At 38.9% G+C, this 13,365-nt stretch overlaps 1 protein-coding gene across 3 annotated transcripts in view; it reads right to left on the reverse strand.

Moving 5' to 3' along the window:
* The window catches only part of ADAMTSL3 (ADAMTS like 3), a 368,636-nt gene that overhangs the window by 25,944 nt on the left and 329,327 nt on the right, over positions 1-13,365 (reverse strand). For all 3 annotated transcript variants that reach the window (XM_019477525.2, XM_059714625.1, XM_019477526.2), the window contains one exon: positions 12,840-12,968. In XM_019477525.2, coding sequence (XP_019333070.2) covers positions 12,840-12,968 — 129 coding nt within the window. The remainder of the gene's footprint in view (positions 1-12,839; positions 12,969-13,365) is intronic.

A 13,365-nucleotide genomic window follows, 5' to 3' on the forward strand; every position in this document is an offset into this window, starting at 1 on the left:
TGAAATGAAGTTCTGCAAGCTGTTAGAGCCAGCAGATTAGGCACTTTATTGATGGCCCTTTGTTTCAGCTGCAGCAGCAGCAATATTCTTTTGAAGTTCCAAACATCCAGAGAAATCCCGCTAGATACCTGTGACATATCTGACCCACTGTTTAGCCAAGGTGGTGTGCTATGCATGATACACAAGGGAAGCATGCAACAATTAAATTGTCATTAGCATAAACACTTTTCTTGTTTAAAATTTTTTACCATTAGCCATTTAAGATATAGTAGCTGCGTCTGCACATGTGGTGGGCTGCACAGTTGTTACTGCACAGTCATTTAGTACTTGCTTAAGCAAGTGAGCTTATGCAAGTACTAAATGCCAGCGCAGTACCATCACCGCAGTTTTTTCCTTGACACTACTGCACAGTAGCTCATTACTACTCTGCAGTACCGCCACCACGTGGTTAATGCCTGGCAATGCTACTGCATGGTGCCAATAAGCTATGTAAATTGTTGCTACTGTGCTGTAGCATATCGTGTAGACATGCCCACTAGTGGGTGCTACTATGGAACCTAACCAGTTATGCAGGACATTTGGAAACATCAACCATGCTGAAAGCTAATTCAGCCTCCTTTCTTCACAGATCATTGGGTAGTATTGCTTTACGGATGATGTCTTCAGGATGTGGAATGGTCCGTAAGAAGAACTTTAATATTTCATTTACTGGCTTAGCACTTTCAGTGCACACCTCGGGTTTCCTTTAATGTAACAGGAACCAGATATATTGTGGATCCTGCTATTTCACTGATGGAAAAGGTTCCCACACCACTTTGACTATAAAGCTACTGGAGAGAAACACCCTATTGTACTATCACAACTTTTATTGCAGACAGTTTAGCAACCGGTGAATGTTTTTAGGCTCAAAAGATTTTGCTCTACTGAATAAAACAGCCCAAGTTATAAATTTACAGAGTCTACCAGAGTGTAAAAAACAAGTGGCTCTTCCAGTTTTCCAGAAGAAACTTTATACCATTTTGAGAATCCTCCTGGAATTAGGAAGAGGGCTTGTTTTAAGCACCTCTTTTTCATTACACCCTATTTTTTTGGCTAACAGATATCATTCTTTGACATAGTCACATTTTTCCTTTACAGCACATTTTCCATCGCTATTTGAGGATTTGTATTTACAGTACAGATGGGTTGAGGAGGAGGAGGTGTACAGATGCTGAGCTGGTTTAATCTAAGGTTTGGGTTAATAGCTAGACCACAGCCAGACTTCAGTGGCACCAGAATCTTGTGAGCAAATTACAGCCAAGAGAAATAAGCCAAAAACAGCACAGTAAAAATGGGTTTGTGTGTGGGGATTCAAAGACTAACTCCCCCAGCTTATGTGCATGTGAGGGAAGATGAGATTTAAGCTTCTGGACTAGGTTTCTTTCTAGCTGATAGTCTCTAATGGTTCAGTTTTACACCAGAGATAGTATTGTTTAGTGAAAAAAACTGCATGAAATAGAGTCCCACACTGCTTTCAACACAGAATGTATGCATGCATGCCAGGTTGCAGCAGGAAGTACAAAGAGTTTGAAGAATATACCCACCTCTCATTGAAGGCTCCAAAATAGCCTATCTCCCACATTCCCTATTTAAGTTAGTTAGACTTTCTAGAGATTAATCTTTCACAGCTTTAACTTTCTTTTCAGGGAAAACAAGGAAGCAGTTTTACCCAGGGTGAAAGATAGGCCAAGTTGTTTCTCAACTAAATAAAGACTAAGGGCACCTGCATGATCTGGGGACAGCAGGACAGACCCTACGAGGAGAGGCTACAGGACCTGAACCTGTTCAGCCTTCACAAGAGAAGGCTGAGGGGGGTCTAGTGGCCATCTATAAACTTACTAGGGGGGACCAGCAGGGATTGGGAGAGACCTTGTTCCCCCAAGCGCCTCCTGGAGTAAAAAGGAATAATGGCCGTAAGTTGTTAGAGGGTAGGTTTAGACTAGACATCAGGAAGCACTACTTCTGTCAGGGCGGCTAGGATCTGGAACCTATTTCCAAGGGAAGTGGTGTTGGCTCCTATCTTGGGGGTCTTTAAGAGGAAGCTTGACAATTACCTGGATGGGGTCATATGAGCCCAGTATTCTCTCCTGCCCAGGGCAGGGGGTCAGACTTGAAGATCTACAAGGTCCCTTCCAACCCTACATCTATGAATCTATGAATCTAAGGCTGTGTTTTTTTCCTAGCTAGGTCTAAGGAGTAATGCTTCAAAAAAGCATGGACATAACTCCACATGGCTGCTCAGCAGCTGCCTTGATTAAAATTCACAATGACAGCACTAAATAAGCTAAGATCTGTCCAGCAGTGTAACCATGAGGAATAAAACAACAAAGTCTAATGTCTCTTTAAGAATACATGAAATTGAATCTGTGACAACAAGCACTATTATACGCTAACTGTAATTGAAGAGTTATGGCATGCTAATCCTACAAGGCAAAATTAGGGTTGTTTTAATACCTCTGCTCTGAATTTCTATAACTAAACATATTTCTTTTAAAGATTAACCTTAGCTGTGAATTTACTGGTCTTATGAAGATAGCTTTGGAGATTAATGCAACATGCCCAAAATGAATTTTACTGTACATTGCTGGTGCATATTCTCAGCTTTACCACAGTTTTTATATGGGACTTAATATTAAATTATGCTTACCTCTTAAACAGTGTGGTACATTGCTTCCAGTTGACTTACTGGGGACCAGTTTGGGAGCCCTTTACTGAGTTTTTTTCATTTGACATTCCATATGTTTCTCCCAACCTTTGTATGGGGTGGGAATTAACCCTTTTTGGGTAGGACTGAGCTATGTGTCTATTGGCTGCATTTGCCTTGGAGTTCTTTCTGCACATGAGTGTAGGCACATAAATGTAGATGGCAGGAGCATTAGGGATAATGCTTGGTTACAGCCTAGGCTCTCTGCAGTGAGGACACAATCAGAAACAGGTTCAGGACTTTGCTGCAATCTGCTTTACCATTTTGGTGGTGCACAGAGACTATAAAGAATACAGTTGGTAGTATGCTCAGTGCTTCAAGGGTAGCTGTGCCCACTTCCTATAAATCAGAGTAGCCCCTGAGCAGCCCAGAAGCTGGGAATCATAAGGATGGTATAAAGCTTTAACCTACTTTTAGAGAAACATAGTACAGTCTGGCCAGCAGTTGTTTTTTATTGTATGGTGCTTTGAGGTCTGGCAACCTGCAACCTGTAAATGGATTAAAGAAAGAAAATAGGCAATAGAAAAATATAAAACCATCCTTTGGGTGCTCCTTTACTTTCTCATTGCTTTTGGATATGGAAGCTTACACATTTCCAGCCTTTTGGACACTTCAGTTATCTGATCTTCCATATATTTCCAATGGAAGATCTATTTCTACCTGCCTCTCATGGAAGACCTTCTTGTACTTACTGTCATTTCTGGAATAACTACCAGGAGAAACTCTTATTCTTGGAAGAGACTCAGTAAGAATTATTTTTAGAAGTGGCAATCATGACTAGAGATGAATCAGAAGGGAGTAAGGATATCAAAATTGCCAAACATTTCCAAGCAGGCACAGAGCTTGATTGGCCAATATAGAGACGATTGAATTGCTTCCGAACAGGGGTTAGAACTAAAGTTAACATGCAACTGTGGGGATACTCCAATGAAGCAAACACCATGTGCAAATTTGGAAGAAACTTTCAGACTACAAAACATCTACTGACCTACTCATGTATGTAAACCATGCACCAACTAAGGCTATAGATTGAGCAACAGTATGTGCCTATTTCTGGACCCAAATTTGAATATGACAGGTCCCAGTATTTAGCAATCATCCACGTCTCTCAGGGCACCATATAGTGGCAGTACCAAAGCATTAACATCATTTTTACACTTCTGTTGAATAAGCTTTCATTGTGCAGCTTCCATGTAATTGCTTTAAAAAATTAAACATTATTAAACACTAATGAACTGAGATGCTGCTTTCATACTTGTATTTATTGCTGCATGATGAGCTAAATATCATAAGGTTTTGTGAGAAATTGGGCACGAAATGGTGATTTCTCCCATTCTTCCTGTGATAGGGCTCTTACAGTGCTATCAATGCAATAGTAAAAGCCATTCAATCAGCCGTGTAGACAAAATGGCATAGCTATCAAAGAGTTGTTTTTCCTACTTAGAGTGGTAGAAGCTTGTGTTTTATCCTTTAAGGATCAAGTACCTAATCTTTCTGCCATGTGTAGACAAAACAAGAGGCATGTGTGGATGACACTTCAAAGCAGACTAAATGTTTTTACACTACTTTAATGGTGTTGGTATTTGCATGCCTCAGCGGCATATTGCACATTAATTCCAGCCACTGTAGGAAATTCGGCGGTGTAATGCGTCTTAAATGACTTGGGGCGCAGCAAACTAAAACTCCTTTGCAGAACAAAGCACCGGGATCCATGCAGCCCCACAGCTCTGCAGGAAGCCCTGCAGGCAGCCTGATAGCAGCCTAGGAAAGCAGGCTCCACCCAAGAAAAGCAGCAAGCCTGATCTTTTTTTTCTCCCCTATGGAGCCTGCCTGCCTGCCTGAGCTGTGCAGGGGCCCGGTGCTTCCCTCCACGGCTGCAATGTTCCCCAGGACCACCCGAGACAGGTGCCTGCGGGCAGGTGCCACCAGAGGGGGGGCACGCAGCTGCCACAGAGGGAAGCACCAGCCTCAGCCCCACAGCTCAGGGACCGCTTCACCCACCGGCAGCTTGCCCTCCCCTCCCGGCCATGGGAGAAGCATGTAAGTGCAGGGTGTGTGCACAACACAGGGGTTTAATCAGTCGTAAATTGAAGCAGTGTTTTTTAAAACCTACTGCTTCAATTTAGGGCCCCTGTTTCATCTACACAAGTGCCTAAGTTTTGTATAAACATTAAAGTTTCTTTGCCATACGAGAAATACAACTATAGAATTTCCTTCTTAGTAGAGACAAATTATAACAAAAGCCAAAATGTGACTGAACCCATTGGGCTAAAGGAGGACTTAAACAGCAGATAGTTCTTGCCCACACCCCTAAACTGCCCTTAGGTTGGGCTTGAAACAGTTACAAGCTTCACTGCTTACATTTTGAGGCCCCTTTACCTGACCAGAGTGTGTAAAGGCACCAAGTAATCAGCCCTGCACAAGTGAAACAAAGATGTTTCAAAAGACACTCATTTAAAATTTTAAAAAAATATTTTCCTCTAATTCATATATTTTTCTGCCTTTTTTCCTCTGGGTCAATAGGGTCTCTGCTGATATAATTTTGCTTTTCCTGCAGATCTGTTGATATTAGGCCAACATCTAGTTTGCTTGGCTCTACCACTCCTATTTCTATATTCTGTACTCTTCATTTTACAGTCCCTTCCTTAACCAAGGAATATAAGCGCCTTCTAAAAGTCCTTTACATAGTGTCTCTAGTGTGCTTTTATAACACCTGACGTGACTACTATACAAAATATTCCACTCAGAGCTTAACTGTTGTGAGTCCTTCTGAGAATAAATGGCAGGAATGCACATTGAGCTGTTATAATAAATGTAATATTTTTAATGTATACCTTTTGAACTCCCCTGTTTGTCATGTAAAACAAAAATCCCATTCTCCATATACATCCAACCAGCACAAAAAATATTACAGGCAGAATTCTTTGAATTCTCTGTGGTCATGCTGTGATCACTCTAACTTACACTGGAGGCTGCTTTGACCACCACCCTGCCCAAGAAGTAAGGCTGAAAAGTGACTCATAGCCATCTTTGTTTTCTCCAACCCCAGCTATGTTCAATGCAGCTGAGGATGAAATCTGACAGGTATCCAACCTTCCCCAAACAATCAAAGGATTCAGGAAGCCTGGGCACAATCCTGCTACTGTTGATGCCTGTGGGAGTTTTGTCATTGACTTAATTTGGTAATAGGATCATACTATGTGGCTCCAATTCAGGAAAGCACTTAGCAAATGATTAAATCCATCCCTATTAGGGAAACCAATTAGCACACTTGTAGTTAAATGTATGTATGATTGCTCTTCCTGAACAGAGATGCTTTACTGAACTGGGGTCTGATTAACTTTAAAAACTTTTAATATCAGAATTTTAATCCTGTAGTGGAGCTAAATTCTCTGTTCTTAAAAATGTCTGTTATAGACCGAAGTAGCTATAACATTTTAAAATAAGTTTAATCTATTTGTCTGACCTTAAACACAAGCTATTTTCCATTAGCACCAGAGAAGCTCTAAAATATTCAGTGTTCCATGAAAAAAAAGTAATTTTCCACCAGGAGTGGCTCTGGAACAGCAAATGTTATGGAAAAAAATTCCAGCTCTGAAAGGGCTGTGAAACACGTGTCTAAAAAAAAAAAAAATCTGCACTATAGGGTGCCCTTAAAATATTCAGTGTTCAAAAACAAATTTCCTCCAACCTTGAAAGCCCTATGAAATATTACACACTATAAAAATCTTGGCTAACTGGTTGCTCTAAAACATTGGATATGTCTTCAGAACTTTTTTCCTCAGCTATGTAGAATCTCATAAAGTTCTGTGTTTCCCATTCAAGAGCAAGGCAGAATTGTACTGGCACAAACCACTTTTTGTTAAACACTTTCTTTTTCTAAAAGTTTGCCTAACTTTAGAGGCTAATTTAGCATGCCATCCTTAAGAGGAAATATGCTGTAGTTCACTAATCTACTCAATGACTATCATCTGAGCAATGCTTGCCATGGAATCACTTCAATCCATAGTAGTTAGTTTAACATTTTACTTCTGATAACATTTTTGAGTTCACTTCAAATGGTCTCTTCTCTCTGTTAGAAGCCATATAAATACCTCTATATTCACCTGAGTTTTCCTATAGTCAGAAATGCACATATTTTCCTTGGGCCCAATTCTTGCAGATAATCACAAAGCTCATGTTGAGTTTATATGGGGCAGAATATGTTCCCATTTGGTTCTCTGTCTGCCAGAACTGAAACACATTCTCTCTATGAACAGAATTTTAAGACTATGATTTTCAAAATTAGGCACCTAAAATTAGGCTTCTAATAGTCAGACATCTACATTAATGTAAAAGTTAGGCATCTACAAAAATGCAAAGTTCAGGGAAGGCTCAGCCTTTAGGTCACATTTATAGAGACAGCTGAAGACTGACTTATTTTGACCTACATCTGTAAAGGGGAGTATAAGAGAGAGCATTATCTGGTTGTGCCCCTACAAATAAAAATACAAGCAGTTTCACCAATTCAGACATCTGCTGAACTTTCCTTCCGCATAAGCCATGAGCTGCTTATGTGAGCAGAGCCCCTGACAGAGATTCTGTTGGAGCTAAATACGACAGTCCTGGCACCATACTGTTGCCTTCAGAAGGAGTTTGCATGAGTAAAAGCTATAGGAAAAATGGTATTTAGTTTCTAAATCTTAATTATCCCTAGCTAGAGCTTGATTTTCAGATGAATGTGGTCTCAAATTTATGTTTCCTTTTTCTTAAAATGGTGTTAAAGTTTCTGTTTTATGCACCATCCCCTCTAGCTCCATTTCTGGGACACATCTCTTAGTGAGTCCACAAGGGGGACAAGATGATTACAAGGTCTCCACTAGCATCCAAAAGAATCTTAAAGACCCAGGAAGATTTCAAACTATCAGTATGTTGTGGGTCTGTAACTCTTACCCATTTTTTATGGTGGCGGTAATGGCAATGAATGGGATTTCTCTTTTCCAGCCCATTCCTATTTCTGTCACAAAATGATTACTGGACTCTTTATGTGAGGGACCTTATAGACAGCTCTTGCCTTAGTCCCCTTCCTGTAGGTTTTTCCCATAGAGGGGGTTAATCTGGTTCTTAAAGTATGTCTACAGAATGAAACAAAAATGTGATTGTAGCATGAGTTAGACCCATGCCCACAACAAGCCTGGTATGTTTTCTAGATTTTCACCTGTACTGTGCTATCTTCATCACTACTGTTACTCATGCTAGCTGGTTGGGCCGTGTGAAGCTTCAGTCGCCGATTCGATTCGAAGTAGATTCGGCTCGATTCGGCAGCCAAATCTCCAAATCTGAATCAAATCAGGAGACCCATTAATCTCTCCGAATTGAATTGGAAGCCTCCGATTCAATTCAGAGAGATTCGATGATTCGGCCATAGACACAGCTTTATATGTTTTTTCTACATACCTCAAGGTACCAGGCAGCTCGTGAACACTGAGATGGTAGGGTGGATGGAGCGTCCCACGGGAGTGTGGAGGGGCCCCCCCCATGTGCTCTGTGGTGGACCTGGAAGTGGACCAGAAGTACTTCTGGTCCACTTCTGGGTCTGCTGCAGAGTGTGCGGGGGACCTCCCCCAGCCCCAGCTCAGCAACAAGTGCCCCCTGGGTCTGGGGGGGCACCTGCCAAGCTGGGGAGACACAGGGGGAGTCCCCTGCACGCTCAGTGGTGGACCCAAAATTCACGAGCTGCACCTGGTACCTCAAGGTATGTAGAAAAAACATTTAAAGCTGTGTCTATAGCCAAATCGCTGATTTTCTGAATCAGAAGTGAATCTTCAGATTCGGCTGAATCAAATCGGGACAGTGATCTGAATCAGCTAATTGAATCACTGTCCCCTGAATCGGGCCGAATCCGAATCTGAATCGAATACAGCCCATTTTGCACACCCCTACTAGCTGTACTGAAGCTAGCACAGTCATTCCTACTGAGGTGGCAACTGAATCTTCATCTTGCTCAACAGCAATGGCAACGTCATTAATGAAAGACCTATAGGTATGAAGGAAGTAAACCTAAAAGGATTTGATACAAAGAAATATTCCAGAAATCAGGAGTTTGAGGCAAATAAGCTAAGAAAAGATATGGAAAGAAGGAAGCATGAAAAGACAATATGAACATGTAACATTTTACAATCAGGCCATATGGCAGACAGAGGCACAGGACAAAAGCTTTCCTTTCATTAATCTACTTATGAAAAGGAAAATACTATACTGCATTCTTTCCAATTTGTTTGCTTTTTTTTTAACAAATATACAAGACTTTTGAAACCCAATACTAACTTGCTTTTTGACTCATGCAAGTAAAGCCAAACAACACAAAAAAATCACATCTAGAGATGTTATTGGTATTATTTTTATCCAGATGATTTATGAAATGAAAAATAAAATAAAGAAATAAAGAATATCAAAGTCACTTTTAGAATAGTGCAGGTAAATGTAAGGAACAGATGCAAGACCAAATTGCTGCCTTCATTTCCAAGTACTTCAACCATGCGGACTTGCTCATTGGATAGCATGTAACTGCCCCACTTTTGTAAAATGTGTGTGTAAACAAGTTAATTTCTAACAAGTTAATACTACCGATTCAATATATTTTGCATTCTGCTTAATAGATTTTTAAAGGCACCTTATTAATGAAGCTGCTAAAGTACATTCAGCACTGTACAGTATATGAAGATGTCCTGACTCTTAAAGTTTCCAATATGAATACATTCAGAGATCAAATAAAATGTATGTAGTATAAACAACTTTGCACACCACGGATTTCCCTTCTATTATCTCACCAGAAGGTGGCATACAATACACAGTTTATACATATTTTTACTTTTTTTTTTTCAAATTCTTTTCTATTTTTCTTCAGCTTAGAACTTTCAACCTTTTACAATAAAGAGTCTGACAGTTTTAGCTGATTTTAAGTAATAATCACAAAAGATCCTTTCTGCAAATACAATAACTGTTATCCAAAAGCAACCTGGAGCAACTAGTATTGATATTTATACAATGCATTGATATATATACCATGCATTTATACCATACTATTGAAAAGCAGTTGGCTGTAACAGTGGAACATCAATCTGTTCAGAATGTTATGAATATCTCTTAACATATGTATTGTGAAAGTGAGTTTATTACAATTAGTGAAAAAATATTTTTATTATAAATGAAAAAGAAAATAAAAGTATACATTATTAGCTTCACCAAATTAGCAGAAATAACTTTCTTAACCCTTGCCCTAATAGTCTGTTACTTATTAGGATGTGTGCTTTATATCACATCCCCTTTTTTTGTAATTTGAAACCGAGTAGGGTGTGAGAGTCTTTTGATGGAAGCAAAAATAAAACAGCAGCACAAGAAAAAATGTGTCCAACTTGCTTAGATTACATAGAATATTAAATATTTTTGTTTGATGGTATAACATTTCTCTATGTATCTAAGCCTAATAAGCCTGGCTTCCCTAAATCCTTTGTTAGAAAGAATTAATCTGATGGCTTTGTTGACCATGAATAATTCACCAAAAGAGCATATCCTGCAGTCATTAGCTGGCCACTAGGTGATGCTGCTAAGTATATCCTTCCCTCTATCACCACCTCTTGAGCTCCTAGCATCTTCTTTCCCAATTTACATGGCAGGCTGCTCCTGATGTCCCCTTCTTCAGCATGAGGGCACATTGGTCTGTTATATCAGCCATCAAGGAGGTTTTTTCCTTTTCTAATATTTTCTTTACATTTCAGAAAATTACCTGCAGAGGGAGTCATGGCCTCCTGGCTACTAAAGGAGGAGTCTACCTTCAAATCAATCTGCTAACTAGGCACTGGAGATGTGGAGAAAAATTAATAAAACAATCAATCCTACAGACTAGTTGTAATTGTTGATATCATATACATTGCTTCCAGAAAATATATCTGAATAAATATTCAGCCAAATACATTTTTAAAATGTCTCAACAGCACTTTGCAAAGACTGGAAAATATTGACAACACTGGTTTACAGGTGGATCAATTCACCAAGTTAGTGGCAGAGTCGACATGAGATTAGAGCTCAAACATCATGGGTGGAAGTCCACTGCTCCAACCAGGAGAATCTGAAAATTCTACATGATAATAAAAAACATTCTTCCTATCACTCTATCCATTACTCCATCTATATGTTAGAGCACAGGAGCTTCAGTTTAACCATTTACAAAAGTGGTGTTCATATATATGTTCAACTTCAGTTTTAGTCAAAAGCTGTTTATTCTTCACCTAGCCCCAGATTTACAAAGACATTTATTTGCATGCTTCATTTTAAGTGTGTGCTGAATTTCATGGGGACTAGTCACATGATCAGATTTAGGCACTTGTTTAGATGACTGCACAATCAGCATCTTTATAAAGCACAAAAATTACCAATTTTTACAGTTTACTTTTTAAGAAAGTAAGCTGTAGGGTATCCTGCATACTCATCAGTATTTTTAGGTAATTGGTAAACAGTATATTACTAATATTCAGAAGTTTTCGCTTTTGCCAAAAAGCAAATCTGGCAAGTTTGCTCCCCTCTCTTTGGATTAATAAGCTTTGTAGAAAATAAGGCTATTAAATTATCTACTACAAGGGCAATTCAATGGTGTACTATTTTTGATTAAATAAAGGAAATCAGAAAAATTGTCCTTACCTCATTTTGTAAGTTAATTTTTCTGCTTTTAGCCTGACTGAAATTTTAAAATGCGCAAGCTGTAGTTGTAGTTCTAGTTCACAAATAATAATATCCACTTCCTCAGTAATTATAGGAAATAAAGCAATCAGATAAATCATTTTAAGTCAACACTAATGTCTTAACATAACTAATGTCTGGCGCACTAACACATAAAACTGTGAAGTATTTGGAAGATAAAAAGTCCCATGTGCAAATATTAATTGATATTCAAATAGCTAAATGCACACTCTTCCTAGCAAAATTAACATTAACAGTGTGATTTTAACTTTCTGCTGATTTTGAGATGCTGGTCAGTTGTATATAGAATATATAGCCGAAGTATATTGTATATTGCCAAAGTATAGCAGGAAAACATTACTTCACTGAAGAATTAGCTTTGGTACAAACAGTGAATATCTGAGCCTCATGTCCCAATATCCATCAGTCTGGCATCACTTTTGCATATAGAACTATTTACATTAATACATTTCTATCATTATCTGGGTCTAACATCAACATCCTTCTTTTTGTAGTAACTGAAAGGAAAATAAAATTTCCCCAAAGCAATAAAAATGGAAATGGCACACTGAGTTGTCTAAACATTTATTTTCAATCAGTTGTAACTATCACTGTTTCCAAGCACTAGTGAGAAGTTACTGGGACCATTCTAGCTGAACACTCACCTCCATGCTCTTGATTAAATGAGACACAAAATGTTGACCCATGTTTTATTATAATAACTGGCAAAATACTATTGCTTTTGTTAATTAAATTGTAAGGAGATTAGTTTAAACTACCATAATGAAGAGATTAAACAGTAAAATATCCACTTCCCCTGTACAACCTAAGATCTAGAAAATAGGATTGCTTAAAAATGTAGCTTCTGTTCAGCATAAGTGCTGTGCCAAAGATGTTGAGCTACAGAAGCACTGCAAGCTTCTGTGGCTTGGCATCTAAGCAACCTAATCTTCTGTGTCTTGAAGCCACAGGAGACTGATTGTAATTGGTATCCTGATTTTGCCAACCACTTTAAAATTTGTAGAAGTGAGACTTGAGACTTCATTTTCCAGATGCACAAGCCTCTCAGATTAGAGGAAGGTGCTATCAAAGTGAAGCAGATTTTCTGATAGGCACATCAGCTTGCTGTGAAACCAACATATCTGCTCACCATAATCCCTTTTGTGGGCATAAAAGACTGGTGGACTATAGTTCACCTAACAGAAGAATGTATTTTTAAAGCAAGAGTCCATGCGGTACGTGAGAGAAACAGAGAAAAGATGTGGGGTGGGTATGGAAGACATGCCTAATAAAAATAACTAATGATTAATGCTCTACCGATTATACTTGTACCATACTCCAACACAAACAATAAACTAACTTCAGCCAAGTTGTTGCTTACCTTTCACTGGACATTCAATTGTAATGTTTGCTCCAGTTCTTGTCACTATTGTACCTCCAACAGTTACAGAGAAATTACTGTCGTCCAGATTTGTGACATTCATTCCATGGGACAAAATGATGGGAACCTCTGCAGAACAGGAGTTAATGAATGATGAGTTTAAATATCTTTTTCAGTTTTATTTTCTTTGTAAACCCCATATTTAAATCATTGCTGTTCAGAGCAGAAATAAGTTTGAAAAGATGAATATAGATTTTCAAGTGGACCAGCTACCAAAAAAACAAACAAAATGTTAGGGATTATTAGGAAGGGAACTTTGAACAAAACTGAAAGTATTGTTATACCCCTTTATAAGTCCATGATGCATCCACACTTTGAATACTGTGCCCAGTTCTGATCCCCACCCCTCAAAAATGGTACAAAAGAACTAGGGAAGGTACAGAGAAAGGCAACAAGGATGATTAGTAGTATAGAGGGGCTTCCAAATGAGGTGAAACTAAAGTAGCTAATCCTATTCAGTTTAGAA

This window comes from Alligator mississippiensis, chromosome 11 (assembly GCF_030867095.1).
Source record: "Alligator mississippiensis isolate rAllMis1 chromosome 11, rAllMis1, whole genome shotgun sequence".
Lineage (NCBI taxonomy): Eukaryota > Metazoa > Chordata > Crocodylia > Alligatoridae > Alligator > Alligator mississippiensis.